We start from the raw sequence: 18664 nt of genomic DNA, 5'->3' as shown, positions 1-18664 counted from the left end.
ATTTCTGTACCTGAAAGCTGTCAGACTCCTCAGAAAACTGTCAAACAGAGCAATTCAACCCATCTTTTGAAATTGTATTCATATTGCAATATTATTGCAGAAAAATATCAGCAATATCAGATTTTTCCAATATCTGTGTTTAAAACAAGTCAGGTCAAAAGTAATTCAAAAGCAATCTAAAAGAAGGATGAATACAGCACCAATAAAACTACTCACCTAAATTACATGTAGTTGACTTCAATGTGTAAATCAATAGCCAGCTAAAATTTGGTAAGTAATCTATCATCAACATAAAAATAAATAATCTAATAAGTTAACACTTTCAGTGAAAAGAAAATACCATCCATAAGCAAAACCAATCCTTTTGCTTGAGCACTGAACAAAGCATGACATCTAGACAAAAATACCTAAAAGTACACATTTACTTGACTCATTCTTTGGAAATGATTCAACAGCCTAAAGGAATTTGATTTAACAAAAGCTGCTAAAGTAAGCGAAGTAAACCAAACAAGTTTTGGACACAGTCATGTACCCAAAAAACAAGCCTGTTTTTGGATCATTTTACACAAACACACACATACACTGTTTTTCAGACCATTTTCTCCAGCATACTGTATTGTTTGATAAACAATAAATGACTGAACTACTGGTAGATCGATAACGTGTATGAGTACATGCAGGACAAATATACACTGAAAAAAATGATTTGCTGCTTGTTCAAACTGCTTATGTAAGCTTAAACAACTTTTTTTTTTTGGGGGGGGGGGGGGGGGGGGGAACCTAATTGTTTTATTCTTAATCTGCCGAGATTTGTTTGGTTAACTTAATTGATTTTTGCTGTGACAACCTGAATAGTCTAGATTTTTACAATAGACTGATTTTTACGTATAGTACTATTTTTGTATAGAAATTTTCTACTACCATGTAAAAAATGTTGGGTTGCACACAATTCCTTCATGCTGTCCCAACACAAATCGATTAAGTTACCTTGATTGTTTTAGCAAATTTTGCTGGATTGAACATAAAATTATTAAATTATGCCAAAAAAAACTCAAGAATTGTGTTGTTTCAACTTATTTTAAATAAGTAGTTTGAACAAGCAGCCAAAATATTTTTGAGAGTACACGGCATACACTTTTTTTTCTGTGTTTCTTATACTTTTATGTAAACTATATTTTCATTTTAACATTAAATATCTATGCTGTTTCTACATGAATTAAACTTAATGCAACTACCATCTAACAAACAAAATCTAAACTTTTTAATCAGTATATTCAGACTAACAAATGCTACATATGAGTATGTTTACAAGGACACCAATAATTTGATTTAAATACGATTAAGACAATACTCTGATTTAAAGTCTAAACAGCGATTTTTGATTAATTTAATCTGATTAAGGTAGACTCATAATCGAACTAAACAGAATTGGAATAAAGACATGTGGAGAATGCTGATTTTAGTTGCATTATTGAAGTGCAGTACAGACATGTAATTACCTTAATTAAACTACAACCATCATGTAGGATTTAAGCAGAATTTTGTGACAGAATAGTCTATACACACATGGCTGTTTGACTATATTCTCTGTCCCAATCAGAGTCAGTGCATCGTGAAATTCAGAGGGTATTTTTCCTATATGGCGTATGGTATCAAATTCCATTAAAACAACAGTTCCAGCAGTTACTTGCATCCCATACCTCACTTTTTCACAGGGGGCATGAATGAAATGTTCCTGCATGAACGTGAAAGTGCCAAACTGCAGTTAAAGTCAACAGATTAAAAATGAAACACCCAAAATTACATGAAACTAAGGAGGTAAAATAGCGTGGTGACGCAATAATGTTAATGGAATAATGTGCTATAACATGTTAAATGAGATTAAGAAAGGAACATTCCAAAAAGCAACTCATGTAAACACCTTAAACATATCGTTGTCTTATTCAGGTTAAGGCAAATAATTTGATTACTGATGTCCACGTGAACGTAGTCATTGACTGACTGATATGCAGGATACAGTAGATGAATATGACTGTATGTATAGGGACCTTTGTTAAAATTACTTTGCAGAGAGTGCAAGTAAAGGTGATCGTCCTTCTTTACTAAAACCAATAAATAACATAAACCTGAATGAACATCTCATGTATCATTTAATCACTCAATCAGAGTTTCCACTGCGGAAAGAAGTCAATAAAGCAGCTTGCAAGCTACCAAACTGACTTTCATATTCATTGAAAAATACAAAACATACATTACCCTCTCTTTCGCTGAATATCAGTTTTAATAATCATTATTTATAATCATTTAAATAATGGCCATTATGAAAGTATAAATACATTTAAACCGTACAATATAGGAAATAAAGGCTAGCAATCAATGTCCAGAATCAGTGTACATACATAAATTAGTAATAGTAGTAATACATAAATTAATTTATAAACATATCTTTAAGCTTAGCCAAAAATAAAATAAGCTACCTGAGAACAAGTCATAGATTCAAAGACCAAAGAGTCATTACATAGAGACAAAACTAATTAAATATAGGGCCCTATCATACACCCAGCGCAGTGTGGCGCAAGACGCAGCGCAATAGTCTTTTGGCAGTTTTAGCTTGGCGCAAGAGTCGTTGTGAGGCGTTGCGCTACACTGTTTAAATAGCAAATGCATTTGCGCTCATTTGGGCGTTCTGGTCTAAAAAGGAAGGCGTTCTAAGGCGGACAGCTGGCGCGTGGCTATTTTCAGAAACTATAATAGATTTTTCATTAGACCAAAACTAACCCAGTCTAAACTCCGGCGCAGAGTTGCGCCTCGCTTACACACTGCTTAATACGCACAAGAGAGCAATAGGCAAATAATATGAAAAAAATTAAATATTAAGGATATATATAGGATATAATAAGAATAAATATAGGATATAAATATAATGGATTAAAAATTTACAAAACATATTATTTTCTAGCCTACATAAATATGAAAAATCACTGCTTTTATGTCTTCTTCATCTCGGGAGGCTTTTTCAGTTCATTCATAACAATTTGCTTTTGGATAATGTTATTATTATTAGCAGTATTATTTAATATATCCATATTTAAATTTGTTTTATTAAAAACAAGCTTAGATTTGCCCACCTGTCAGGTTATAGACCATATGGGGAATGGCAGGTGTATTTGGAAATAACTCAATATTTTGACTACACTTGGTCATTATTGTTTATTTACTGGTTTGCTAGAAATTAGAACTGAATTTAGAAATAGTTTTGAAACAAATTTTTGCGCTTAACAAACAAAATTAATTATTTATAGGCTAATTGATGTCTGTGCGTAATAGGTTTCCCTATCCAAGAGCGAATGTGAAAGTAGTTCCATTATCTCTTTCTGTTAAAAAAACTATTAACTGTTAACTGTTTGCTAGTAAAATGCTCATTTTTTCCACTTAGACTTACTTTGCGTCCTGTAAATAGCAAATGTGCTCTTGGCGCGATGCAGCTGGGTCTTAAAGGGAATGGGAGATGAGACTCTAATTGGTTTATTCTCAAAATACACCTATAACTCATTAAGAAAATAAACTCAACCCTTTTAGCCCATGCTCCTTGGCGCAAAGCAGGTTTTCCCGTCCGTAAATTAGCAAAAATGTGTTCTGACACGCCCTGAAAGCGTTAGCGCCCTGCGTTTTGCGCTCTGCGCATGGACCGTCAAAATAGAGCCCATAATGTTTACCAGAGTGTTTATATGGTCATGTGATGTGCATTTTCAGTGGTATAGTGTGGACAGAGATCTTTTCTTTGTAATGCTAGGTGAAATGCCAGTGTGGATGTGAATCGTTTTTATTATAAAATGCAGTTTTTAAACTGAAACATATTAAGTTTAAAACGGGGCTGCAGTGTTGGTGTTCCTCCAGGAATGTGATTGAGAAACACTAACTGATTTGTGTTGGGACAACATGATTGAATTGTGTAGAACCCTGCATTTTTTTTATTATTAATATTAATTATAATAGTTTTTTAATAGTTAATAGTTTTTTTTACTATTAATTAAGGTTTGCTTGCAAATGCCAACATCTCCCTTAATTATTCAGCACTGTTTGTAAATTATCTTCACATAAAAACTTACAAATAAAACTGGAAAAACATTTAGCACCAAATGCACCAAATGCCAGAAATAAAGTTCAAAAATACCCTCCAAAATGAAAACTAACCCAAGCATAAACACATAAAGGCCAAAAATCAGAAAAGAGATAAACTAGCGCACCATCTTTAAACCCTATAAAAAATCTCCATCTCAGGCAGACTCAAAGGGTAAACAAAGGCAAACAAAGACTCTGCAACTCAAGCAGCTCAAAACTGCTTACGCCATATTTTCACATTAGTCAAGCCTAGATACAAGACACACAAAATTTGGCTGTGATGATGAACGAGTAGCTGGCCAGGGGGGAAAAATAAAAATAAATAAATAAATAAAATTACCCCCTACCCACTATCCAATATTCCTCCCTCGCTTGTAGAGGGCAGCACAAACCTTAAGAGATATATTAAGGCTTAAAGACAGGGAGTCAAAATACTGCCCTTCTCAGCACCTGCAGAGCACCAGGGCAAAAGAAACAGAGAGAGAGGGAGAAAAAGACAAAAGAGGAAGAGGAAATATGAAGAAATAAGTTTAAAAATGCAGGAGGATAGAAGCAGAGAGTTGCTGCTTCACCACTTTGCCTGATTTGTGCTCAATATGATCATTTTCCTGCTCCTCTGCTGCAGGGGAGAGTAAAAGGTCAAATACACATCATATTTTCAGAGGAGAGTGAGAGAGAGGGAAAGAGATATAATATAAATATTAAAGATATTTAAAAATAAAACGTATTAAATATATTACTATAAAATATATTTAAAAAAAAAAAAAAAAAAAAATATATATATATATATATATATATATATATATATATATATATATATATATATATATATATATATATGTGTGTGTGTGTGTGTGTGTGTGTGTGTGTGTGTGTGTGTGTTTGTAGCAGTAGTATTTATTTATTTATTTATTTATTTATTTATTTTATTATTGTTTGTCATTTTGTCATTACTGTGTAGTTTGTTTTTATACGCTCAATTCAATATAAACATTACAAATGATTGGGCAAAACATCTGATACAGGTTTATTATGAATATTAAAAGAGTTGTGTTACCTAATATGCAATTTAATTAATTTCCGAAATTAATGGTCAAATAAATCTATACTATAGTAGAATTCAACGAACAAGCATTTAAAAACCTATTTATTTATTCTACTATTATATACTATTAATAATAATAATTACTATTATTTTAACAATGAATGAATGTATAGATGAATGAATATAAGCAGATGAACAAATGGACAAATAAACTAATTAATAAGTAAATAAATAACTAAATAGGTTGCAAAGAAAATAAAAATAGCCTTTTAATAAATAAATAGTCTACAGTATATATAAAGTTATTATTGTATTTGGAAAATGAGCAATTACAGTTTTTGACAATAAACAAAGTTATTGTGTAACTGTTAACAATATGTGTCATATAAAACCTACTTGACTAATTATCAGCTAATTAATTAAATTATCAAGGTTTACCAATGAATGAATGAAAGAATGGAGTTTTAAATGCCATTTAGAATTTATTTATTACTAATTGCTTTCATTATAATTTATTTATTATTCTATTATGTACTATTATTATTATTATCATCATCATCATCATCATCATCATCATCATTATTATTATTATTATTATTATCATTATTATGTTTAATTATTATTAATTAATGTATGGATGAATGAATGTATAAGCAGATGATTGAATGGACAATTAAACTAATAAAATGGATAAGTAAATAAATAAATAATTTCCAAAAAATAAAATAGCCTTTTTAATAAATAAATAGTCTACAGTATCTACAGTAAACGTATTATTATAAATTGAAAATTTGTAGTTACATGACAAAGATATGCTTAATACATTTCCGAATTAATTTATTAAATTAAAGGTTTTTGACAATAAACAAATGTAAATGTAACTGTTAACAATTTTACTTGCCTAACTTCCAGCTTATTGTTTAAATTATCAAGGTTTACCAATGAGTGAATGAAACAATGGTGTTTTAAATGCCATTTAGAAATTAGTACAGAGATGGCATTCTCATTTATTTCTAAATTAAACAAATCAAAAACTTGTAAAAAAACAAAAAATAAATAAATAAATAAATAAATAAATAAATAAATAAATAAAATAAAAAATTCAGTAAATGAATAACGTTTTAATTAATTTTACGAATAAATGTAAATACTTGACATTCATTTGATTTAATTTCCAAATTGCAAGATTTTTTTGCTTTGTTTTTTGTTTTTCAAACGAACGAACAAAGAAACAAACGTTTTTTTACAAACTACCTCTGTTTTCAATATTAGAAATAGACTTAATACGTCACAGAGTTATTGATCAGTATCGGTGCGAGCGTACAGCGTCACAAGCACGCGCAACCGGTGTTACGGTTTAACTGGTGACCGTGTTAACTGGTGTCCCTTTCCAGATGTAAGCTATTCACGTTTGCAGATTGGCAGATTCGTCACTTTTTCACAGCAACAAAACATGTCCATACCAAATAAAGATTCTTATTACTTGGTGTCAGTGTCATTGTGTGCATTATTGATTTTAATATCTGTGTAGCAGAACAGTATATAACCAAAGTAAATAAAAAAAATAATTAGAATTGACATGTCTTTAACAGGATTCGAACCCGTGTAGTGAAAAGGTTTAGCACACATATCAGTCAACTTATCTAACTGAGCTACTCAGAACTACAAACGAAGCGGTCTGTTTTAATATCTTTGTCAATTAAAACATGCCTTGCTGTGGTTGTGGACCCGTGATAACATGTTTCCATCGATGTTAACATGTTTACATGTTGTTTAGTTACATGTACTCCGGTTAACGTGTTTCTACAAACTCTCCCGCTGAGAGAATAGCTCTCTGTGACTAAACGATGCTTCATCACTTGCTCAAACCATGTTTTTTCTTAGTTCTAGATGTCTACCTGTGCCTTTGGAGTCGTGTTAACTCGTGACCCATGCTCATACATGTAACGTAAATAAAGATTTTATCCAAAAAATGAATACAATGACGATATTATTATGCAACGTATTATGTCTAATATATATAATATATATTTCATATATAATATTATGCAACAGAATATTAGAATATTATGCAATCAGAATATAATAGTCCCATTGACTCGTGTTAGTCTGTGTCTACAAAGTTAAACGAGCTGATATTTTCTCAGAATAGCTCTGACTACGATGTTCCGCTAAATAAGCATACGTTATAAATCGCAGCCCCCCCCCCCCCCCCCCCCCCCATTTTATTTTAAAGAGAATAAAAAAAATCAGGCTACATAAACAAAACTCGTATGTGGATTCGAACCTACTAACAAAAGAGAAGCATGAATGGAACATACGTGCTATCTAACTGAGCTATCAAGCACTGTTGAAATGGGCTTAGCAGCTTTTAGTAATTTTATCGTATGTAGCCAAATCATGTTCATAAGTACCTTGATACAGATGTGACCAAGATCATGAAATGTTGCGATTTTCAATTAATATTCTGTTGCATAATATTATATATGAAATAAATATTATATATATTAGACATAATACGTTGCATAATAATATCGTCATTGTATTCATTTTTTGGATAAAATCTTTATTTACGTTACATGTATGAGCATGGGTCACGAGTTAACACGACTCCAAAGGCACAGGTAGACATGAGTCTAGAACTAAGAAAAAGCATGGTTTGAGCAAGTGATGAAGCATCGTTTAGTCACAGAGAGCTATTCTCTCAGCGGGAGAGTTTGTAGAAACACGTTAACGCGAGTACATGTAACTAAACAACATGTAAACATGTTAACATCGATGGAAACATGTTAACACGGGTCCACAACCACAGCAAGGCATGTTTTAATTGACAAAGATATTAAAACAGACTGCTTCGTTTGTAGTTCTGAGTAGCTCAGTTAGATAAGTTGACTGATACGTGTGCTAAACCTTTTCACTACACGGGTTCGAATCCTGTTAAAGACATGTCAATTCTAATTATTTTTTTTATTTACTTTGGTTATATACTGTTCTGCTACACAGATATTAAAATCAATAATGCACACAATGACACTGAGACCAAGTAATAAGAATCTTTATTTGGTATGGACATGTTTTGTTGCTGTGAAAAAGTGACGAATCTGCCAATCTGCAAACGTGAATAGCTTACATCTGGAAAGGGACACCAGTTAACACGGTCACCAGTTAAACCGTAACACCGGCTGTGTTCACAACAACAATTAAAAGGGTCACTAGGCGAGGGCAAGAAGAACATTACATTAATCATATTATTTCCATAAAATGTCTTCCTGTTTATTCTACACATGATTAAAACCGCAATTGTGTGTCAACATCACTGGACTGCGCCGCCTGGTAATTCAGAAGCTACAGCCCATACAGTCAGACACGGACACTGTGTGGCTTTACTAGAAATAAACATCGCTTGGTGCTGTAAAATGCAACTTCAAGAATGCATCGGTACCTCTTTTTTCTTCTGACCTCCTCCAGATTGAAGACATAGCAGCAGAATCAACAATATGGATGCAAACGGCAGGTTGAATGGGAATCCCTTGATAACCACCGCCATGATGGAAGATGCTCTTATCGCATCAGTGCTGCTGAGCGCGTTGATTGGATGAATTCGCGTCCAATCAAAAAACATACAGTGGCTTTGTGGGACTTGTAGTTTTTAGTAAGTAGCCTATAAATGTATGAAACAACAAAGGGTAAAACCTGTAAAAGCTCGTAAAATACTCTGGGAGTACCTTATTTGATGTTTATCACAATAATAGATATGTTTTTGAATATGCTGTTTTGTCACATAAGCAGCCAGAGATGAAGATGCACACATTTAGGCTATTTGTAGCCTTTCCTGTATCTCCAGTTTCTGCCAAAGGGGGGCAAACCCAGAAAAAAAAATTATTGGTTTTTATTTTTATTTAATTTTTTTCTATAATGATATAGAACATGGAGAATGCATGACATGGCAAAAAACAAGAAAGCAGTTTTAAAGGTAAAATGAACTTCAACATTTTATATTATAAATAAACAAAAGCTTTGTATAACATTGCAATTCAAAATAGCATCGTTGTTGTTTTATTAGGCATTAAATAAATTAAATATTTTAAATATTTAATTTATAAATTAAATAAAGTGGAAGCATTATTTTATCATTTAAAGTAATAATAATAATAGTAATAATAATAATAATAATAATAATAATAATAATAATCATAATCATAATATTAATAATAATATAGCATTTAACAAATTAATTAAATAAAGTGGAAGTATTATTATTATTATTATTATTATTATTATTATTATTATTATTAATGTTTGTGCATTTAATAAATTAATTAAATAAAGTGGAAGTGCTATTATTATTATTATTATTATTATTATTATTATTATTATTATTATTATTATTATGAAAATATAAATAAATATAAGGCATAGTAAATATAATATTATTGTTTATCCCTATTCCATCACATTTCTTCTGTAGTCATTGTGAAGATGATCCAACTAGAATATGCCCTTGATTCAGGTGTTCTATAATATTTGTCTTGTATTATCTTTATTGTTTATTTTATCATTATGCTTTATAACGTCGAGTGGTTGTACTAAAATAGCAGCTGAGAGGGCACCAGGCTAATAGAAACAGCTGAGCACAGCTATTTACAACTCCTCACATTTGATTGTGAGAAAAAATAATGTCCTTTTAACACAAATTGCCCTAAGGTTAAATCCCATGACTAATACAGTATGCTTGCATGCTCCGATGCCTCCATGTATATGAATGATTGGAAGATGGAACGTGTACTGTATGCATGAAAGATTAAAAAGATGTGCATTCCATCGCTATTCAAATTATAAAACATTAGCTTCTCTTGTACTGGAATAATTTGTATGTATTACTGTACATCCCAGGAACAGTTTGTTCTTAGATGAATAAATAACCCGTCAGCCATATTATGTTATTCTTTATTTTTTTATTAGCTCACACAAGCTAAGTGCACATGGTTGGTCTGCGTTCCATTTTCTCCAATGGATCAGACTCGCTCTTACCTCTGTAGAAAATGATGTCTTTGATTTGGCCAGCATGCACCTCTATGCAGAATTTAATATAAGGTCAGACAGGGTAAACACAGATGTCATTCAGCGCACAGACGCATGGCAAATGTCAAACTAGAAGTCACTCCAACGCTTTTGCTCATTTTATTTTGGAATCAAATGGTTGAAATTCTTTGTAAGATGCCTCGTTTTGAAAAAGATGCCATCTGACTCATCTGTATTTAAAATGCTATCTGTTAGGAGCTCATGGAAAAGTTTTTCTAGGTGAATAAAAAGTTTGTTTTTGCTTATTTTAGCTTATTTTTTCTTTAGCAATTCTTTGTTGGTTTTACTTTAGGTACATTTCTTGTTTGAAATTAAGTAAATTTGCTAAAGTTGTATAAAAGTAACATTGTTAAGTATTTGTTTTAGACATTTGAAGTTGACTTTAAAATAATTAGTTTCAAGTATATTTTTGTAGTCTTGCATCAAATAACTGAATTAATTCTTTTGAAATAAATCATACTTGTTTTGCTTTTCTTGCCTCCAGGGAACCAGCACATTGTATTATTACAGTGTATATGAAAACATACCAAACAAAGAAAAAGATTAGAAAAAGATTAGACAACCAAGCACATTAATATCAATGCTTTGTAGGTAATACACAGAACATTATTACCTTTACATAATACATTATTTATTTATTTATTTATTTAATTAGTAGTGACCCCTGATAAATCAAGGACTAGACTGGGGAAAATGAATGAATAAATGAATGAAAATTTAAGCTTACCCAATTGACCTAAACCGCATGTCTTTGGACTAGGGAAACCGGAAACACAGGGAGAACATACAAACTCCACACAGAAATGCCAACTGACCCAGCCAGGCCTCAAACCAGCGACCTTCTTGCTGTGAGGCAATTGTACTACTCACTGTGCCACTGTGCTACCCTTATTTATTTATTTATTTAGTGGTGACCCCTGATAAACTAGGGACTAAGCTGAAGGAAAATGAATGAATGATCGAATGAATAGATTTATTTATTTATTGATTGATTTTTTTATTCATTCATTCATTCATTCATTCATTCAGTTTTTTAACACATTTCTAATCATAATAGTTTTAATAACTCATTTCTAATAACTGATTTATTTTATTTTTGCCATGATGACAGTAAATAATATTTTACTAGTTATTTTCTATAGACACTTCCATACAGCTTAAAGTGACATTTAAAGGCTTAACTGGGTTAATAAGGTTAACTGGGGAGATTAGGGTAATTAGACAAGTTATTGTATACTGATAGTCTGTCTGTAGACTATCGAAAAAAATATAGCATAAAGGGGCTAATAATTTTGTCCTCAAAATGGCTTTTACGAAATTAAAAACTGCTTTTATTCTAGCCGAAATGAAACAAATAAGACTTTCTCCAGAAGAAAAAAATATCAGATATACTGTGAAAATTTACTTTTTTTTTATTAAAATATCAATTCTGACTTCAACTGTGTGTATGTAATGTTAGGATTTATAATATGTATTATTTACATTATTATTATTATTATTATTATTATTGTTATTATTATTATTTTATTTTAAATTTTTGTATTGCCTTTTCTCACACACATGTACAGGTAGTGAGACAAGTAAGAGTGAAAGTGACACACATTTAGCTGAACCCCATCTAGGAATAATAGGCCAAAATTTACAAGACAGAAGATGATGTATGATTTCCATTTATCTAGGACACAATATTTAAACCTACATATCCTGTGTGTGTGTGTGTGTGTGTGTGTGTGTGTGTGTGTGTGTGTGTGTGTGTGTGTGCGTGTGCGTATGTGGTGTGTGTGTGTGTGTGTGTGTGTCTCTCTTAGGCGTCCTCAACTCTATGTGAATATCACTCTCACACAGATACGCACGGACGCTCAAACACACACGACTGCTGTTGAGCTGTTCCACTTAAAATCTGTCTCACTGTCGCTTCAGCTCACTTTACGGTGGGCTGCTAATTTGGGTGCTAGTCTATGGGTTGACGTCATCCAAGCTGGGGCTGGACAATATACTCAGGCAGCTGAGGTCAGGTGCGTATGCAAAATCTGTGCCAAGGAATGATTAATTGCAGAGTGGCACAATGAATTAAAAAGAAAAAAGAAAAGAAAAGAGATCCTCGGAGCAAGCCCTAGGTTTGGAACAATGATTTCAGCTGTAATCCTGCTGTGTAGGTTATCTTTAAAGCAGTTGTAATTTTACTGTCATTTTTTCATTACTCATTTTCAAATACAAACCGTGTGTGTGTGTGTGTGTGTGTGTGTGTTTGTGTGTGCAGAGTTCTGCAGTAAATGTGACATTGTATTTCACATTGTGTGGCTGATAATGTCAATAAATAATTAATAACAACATATCAACATTCAAAATTGAGCATAACTTAAATCAAAAATGCACTCAAAAAATGTATATGTTGACTTTAATCAACTTTTTATGTCAACAGGTTCCACATAACCGAGTTAAGTTACCTTACAGAAAGAACTTAAATTAGTTATATAAAGGTAATGTAATGTTGTTTAGTTCAATCATCATAACATTCATAATTTAGCTTTAATCTATTTAGTTATTGAACTTAAATAAAAAAAAAATATATATATATATATATATATATATATATATATATATATATATATATATATATATATATATATATATATATATATATATATATATAATGTAAGTTTTTTAAAGTGGCTGCGACATAGGTAGGCTGTCGCATCACAGCAGTCGCTAGTTCGAGCCTCGGCTGGGTCAGTTGGCGTTTCTGTGTGGAGTTTGCATATCCTCCCTGTGTTCACGTGGGTTTCCTCCTGGTGGTCTGGTTTCCCCCACATTCCAAAGACATGTGGTACAGGTGAATTGGGTAGGCTAAATTGTCCATAGTGTATGAGTTTAAATGGGTGTGTATGGATGTTTCCCAGAGATGGGTTGCAGCTGGAAGGGCATCCGCTGCATAAAACGTGTGCTAGATAAGTTGGCGGTTCATTCCGTTGTGGTGACCCCAGAATAATAAAGGGACTAAGCCAAAAAGAAAATGAATGAACAAATTAAAAGTGAGACTAAAACTTCATAAAACTGCTTTACAATTAAAATAGAGAAACTATTCCTTACTACCAATGTGTGCAACTTTATTTCAAAGTTTACCAAGTATAACATTTCACAGGAATGTTAAAAAAAACTGAACATCTTTCTAATAATGTGAACAAGACAAAGGCAACATGACCCTTGCAGGTCACACTTTATTTTGATGGTCTGTTTGTTGTGTTTAAGTTACATTGCATCTACCTGCCAACTAATTCTCGTTAGATTGTATGTGGACTGTTAGGTTAGGGTTGGGGTTAGTGTAAGTTGACGTACTTGCAAAGTTTCCTATAGTTAGTTAATGTCTGTTGAAGAAGCAATATCAACATATTAAGCAGACAGTCTACTAATATTAAAATGGACCATCAAAATCAAGTGTTATCCAATTTCATAATAATACAATAACATTAATGTTTTACACAACATTGTATTACAAGGGAGTATGTTGCATTAATGATTCAAAGGTTGTCACAGCCTCAATAGAAATGCATAAATAGTTAAAATATCACCTGCGTGTCCACATTGGGGAAATTTTCTGTGCACTTTCTCAATTTGTACTGTACTTTCATCTTTTGATTCCCATATAATGGGAGCGATTGTTGTGGTTTGAGTCTTCATTCCTGTGTTGTTTTGCATATGCGCATGCACAGACCTACTGACCAAAATGCAGTACTGCAACACAACTCCCTTTCATTCATTTTAATTAAGCGAGCTGTTTAAATTTGAAAACTTAATTTTTCTATTGTTTTCAATCGAAAATGAATACATATTTTTAAAAAGATAAGCACAAGTGAATTGTTTTATTTATACACAAAAAGCCAACAGTCAACTTTATCAAATGAAATCAGTGTAGTTAACTCAAAATTGACTGAAAGTTAATTCTACTCATTTAAAAGGAGTTTTGAATTAAGTGTTGAAGGTAACGAGTTAATTAAATACATCATTATTTCAACTCAAATGGAGTAAGTTCACAGTACTCATAGATATATAAATAGATTTTTTTTTTACTCAAATACAGCAACCAATTTCCTCAAACATTTTGAGTTGCCTCAACTTTAGGGGTTTTACAGTACTCAGTTGGTTTGAGTACTTTTCATTTATTGGGTTTTACTGTGCTCATATTGCTTCGTTTACTCAAATGATTAAGTTCACAGTGCTCATTAGGATTAATTTTTTAACTTAAACGGTTTGTTGCAATCAGTTTCCTTAAATGGTTTGAGTTACCTTAACTTTTGGGGTTTTATAGTGTAAAATATAAAAGGTTTAGTAGCAAAAACAAAGGGCCATCTTAATTTTCCTCTAAAATTTGTGTTTTTCTCAGACCCCCATATTTATGGTATTTCACTTTTTTATCATTTTATAATTTTATGAACAAAACCTATTTTTTTGCACTGAGAGTAAATTTACTGAAATTACACACAACAGTCTGAGAAAAATGCAAATTTAATATGAAAATTTCAGATGGCACTTTTTGCATCTCTTCATATACTGTATTTTGTCATTTTATTGTAAAATAAATATCCTTGATCACTTTAAAATATAAGTATTCATAATATAATTTGAATATTTTAATATCATTAAACATTTGAATAAATTAGGATTTAAACACCTTAAATATTTATATAATAACATGTTTTCTTGACAAAAATAAAGTTTGAAATATGCAAAGACGTTGAGCAAAAAAAAAATCTACATTCTGTTATTACTAACACTTTTGGACTGCATATTCTGCATTGAAGTGTTCACTTTAGAAATTGTGCAAGAGCACAAGTCAACAGCATGCACTTGAGATGCAACACACACGCATGCGAATTAAAACTTAAATAGCATTGCGGATCAGCTCAGCATGCGGGCGAGAGTCTCTCTCTCTCTCTCTCTCTCTCTCTCTCTCTCTCTCTCTCTCTCTCTCTCTCTCTCGTGGCTCTAGGACCCAGGAGAATAACTAGCAGGATAGTTTTTTTTTTTTTGAGTGATGAAAAGAACCTGCTCTTATCTTCACGCAGTAGTCTAAAGGCACTGTGCAAGTCACCTGGCTATTCAGGATAGTCACCGCGCCGCCAAAGACCGAAAAATAATCACCCACAATCCACTCGAGGAAGATCTTCCCCCCTTTTTCTCCTCCATCCCTCCCTCCTCAGACTCCCTCTCCCAGACACAGAGTCCGTATTCAGAGCTCCAGGACTCGGCTGGATGAGCGCGTTTGGATACGGAAGGTTTCTGGAGATCACCAAGTAGGGCAACAGCGGAGTGCGTCCGCCCGCCCGCCTGGCTTAATCAAATCATCAATCAATCAGTCAGTCAATCAACCAATCAGCCGGATCGCAGCAAGGAGCTGACCGTTTCGTGCTTGTCCGCCTGCTTGAGGTTCTTTAAATATAGCGCAAAAGGTTGATTTGAAACACTGAACAACCGAGGCTGCTGCAAATCGCGCGCTCTCGTCGCTCTCAATGACAACACGGTCTCACACTGACGGAAACACTTTTGCTTCGGAGAGAAAGAGAGAGAAAACCGCGGAGTCTGTTTATGTCACGTTACTGCTCTTGGGACACTCTGAGTGACTAGTTAGATTTCATTTAGGCTATTGAACAGTTGAGGCTGTCGCTGGAGTCGTGATCAGCGGGAATGAGACTGAGGGAATCCGCCGCGGCTCGGAGAACTGGGCTGTCTCTCGCTCGGGAACTACAAGGCTAGATATACAACTTTTGTGCTTGACTTTTATCTTCCGATATGGAGCGATCGGCATCGCTGGACATCGAGGCGCTGAAGGTGAGTCGCTGATGTGACGTGTTGCTGTTTGCAGCGTATAGAGTGTGTGTGTGTGTGTGTGTGTGTGTGTGTGTGTGTGTGTGTGTGTGTGTTTGGGGCTCAGTGCGGTGGTGGTGGTGGGGTGCTGGATTTTGTGCGTGGGGTGCATTTCAATAACCCTCGTTCAAGTTGCAGCCATTAAAGGCATAGCTGCCGGTGTCTGGGGCTGCTTCTGAAGCATTATCATCACCTGTCAAGGCACAAACAGTTCGCGTATTTCGGTGAAAAAACATGTATGCAGTATGGATTCTGCAAAAACCGGTCTTTCCCCGTTCAACCCCTCCCTCGACCGTCACTGAGCAGTTCTATCGCATGCATGCTCGTATATTTATATGCAGTGGTATTTTTTGGAATAACTTTTTAACTCGTGAGCTTTCGTGGGCGTCTTGGTACTGAATATTCACGTGTTTTTTTCACGAGAGAAGAGAAGTCCCGCTGAGGGATTGTGTGTTTCAGCACCGCTGGCAGTGGACAGCTCCACAGTTCAGACTGGAGAACAGCTGTATGGAAGATTTGTGTGACGGTGCTGCACTGTAAAATGTTATATTTAGGGTAGCAACAGCGGTTGCCAGAACTTTGCTACAGCGATGACGTTAGAAGCATGATAGTATTTATTGTAGTTTGTTACATTTTCTTACTGTATTGATCAGTATAATATGCAATACTAATATATTTTAGTGATGTATAAGTGTATTCAGTACTGTAATGTGCAATGCTTGTAGCACGTGTGGTACAACTGAAGGTCACATGGTGACTTATAGTTGGTCATTCCAGCAGCTGTAAGTACAGAACACAAAACACCATCATATTTTACACTAAAATAATGCAAATAACTTTAGATAATTAAAACGCACAATCAATAGACCATATTCGATAAAAAATATCAAATCAACAAACTTATATTTTCCAAAAAACATAAATGTTATATTTTGCCTTAATTTCTGTTTTAATACAATATTTACAAAGTGTTTAATTTTAATTGATATTTACAGTTTATTTTATTTCAAGTATGCATATTGCCTTGTTAAAAAAAACTATGAACTTTAAAAGGGAAGTCACCATTTTTACATATTAAAAGAATTTTTAAAAAATGTTTTCCAGCTACACTGTAAAAAATTGCTGTTAAAAAACGGTCAGATTCTACGGTAAAATAATGTTTTTTTACTAAAACAGTAATATTGTGTTAAAAACAGTGCTTTCTGGGTAACATTTTTGTTTTCGAGAAAGTAACCAACTGCAGAAAACTGTGAGCTAACAGAGTTCAGATTCGATGTTTTGAAGTCTGTGTTTAAAATCACACTTTGTGCCCTTGTTCACTATTCCATCAACTAGTTCACCAATATAGTTCACCTGAGAGTTAATGAACACTAATGAGTGAATTCAGACACTGATGAACACCTGCTGTTAATAATCACAATTACTGAAGGAAAGAGAAACAAGAAACACAAACAGTGACTTGAGTTACAATATAAAATAAAATAAAATAAAATAAAACAGCTTCAGTCTCAGCAGAGGATCATTAAACAACTCCACAAACAACAGCAGACACACACTTATTACTGACTGATTTGACTTCCATACTATTCCCATTGAGATCCAACAGAAATTAAGGTGTTTTTTGTGTCACCGTAATAGAGTGAGGGGCTGATTTAGTTGGGCTCTTCACCCTTGAACTCATTTATTAAGACTTTCCAACTGCTGAAATACAGGATTACAAAGCGTTTGAACTATAGCAATAAAGTTGGGAAGTCAATAAATAGAGAAATCTATTTGTCTGAAATTAGTTCTGATAAATGTTTTGTTATAAATCTGGAAGAAGGGCCTCATGCAATAGATTTTATGTTTAGTTGCAGGTAATAATTTAATTAATGAGAAGTGGAAACAGAAAAGATACCTCTGAAATTACTTAACAGTTAAGAAATAACATCCAAAAACAGTTCAGTTATGACAAATACACACTCAGACCTCATGAATCTGACCTTGTATCTCAACAATGGTAACATCTCAAATGTTTCATGCTGCAATGCATGCTGGTAGTGGCACGGTACAAATATCCCAGCATGCATTGCGGTATAAATAAATGTTGTATAATGGTCTAACAGTTTTATTTATTTGTGTTTGATTCTGCTGTTGTTTATGTTTCGACTTTCAGTTGCCTGTTTGTGAGTTAAACTGTTAATTTTGTTAGTTGTCACCATTATTGAGGTTCATATGCTGATTATAGATGTCTCTTTGAGTGCGATTTACACCATAGAGCAGTGTTATTGTCCAAGATATTCTTAAAAACTTCCAGAAATCATTGCCATATATAGACATATAATGTAAAACAATAGATTTAACATTGAATAGGAGCAGTAAATTTTGTTATACTAATGAGAACAGACTCTGCCATTTAATAGCAACATGAACATCACCAGATCTTATTTAGGTATTTGGCTGGCTTGCCTCAAAAAAAGAGCTTTTTAAACAAAGTTCTTAACAATTGCAGCAGCCAAGATATATAAATGTTAAAAATGACAAGGCTAAGAGCCCAACCAAAGCAAACTCTGT

The 18664-nt window shown here is 33.1% G+C and overlaps 2 protein-coding genes and 1 long non-coding RNA gene across 4 annotated transcripts in view; 1 reads left to right on the top strand and 2 right to left on the bottom strand.

Moving 5' to 3' along the window:
- The window catches only part of tusc3 (tumor suppressor candidate 3), a 195535-nt gene extending 186790 nt beyond the window's left edge, over positions 1–8745 (bottom strand). The window contains 1 exon segment of the mRNA NM_001020560.2: positions 8610–8745. The gene's annotated coding sequence lies outside the window, so the exon portion shown is untranslated.
- Positions 1–18664, bottom strand: part of LOC147846759 (uncharacterized) — a 1232122-nt gene that overhangs the window by 845275 nt on the left and 368183 nt on the right. The gene's annotated exons all lie outside the window — the stretch shown is intronic.
- sgcz (sarcoglycan zeta) overlaps positions 15309–18664 on the top strand; it is a 503764-nt gene continuing 500408 nt past the window's right edge. For both annotated transcript variants that reach the window (XM_087237039.1, XM_087237037.1), the window contains exon 1: positions 15309–16075. In XM_087237039.1, coding sequence (XP_087093165.1) covers positions 16037–16075 — 39 coding nt within the window. In that variant the 5' untranslated portion in view covers positions 15309–16036. The remainder of the gene's footprint in view (positions 16076–18664) is intronic.

The sequence above is a fragment of the Danio rerio genome, chromosome 1 (genome assembly GCF_052040795.2).
Source record: "Danio rerio strain M-AB ecotype USA chromosome 1, GRCz13ab, whole genome shotgun sequence".
In the NCBI taxonomy this organism is placed as follows: domain Eukaryota; kingdom Metazoa; phylum Chordata; class Actinopteri; order Cypriniformes; family Danionidae; genus Danio; species Danio rerio.
The sequence above is the reverse complement of the archived record's forward strand: the minus strand, read 5'-3'. Positions and strand labels throughout refer to the sequence as shown.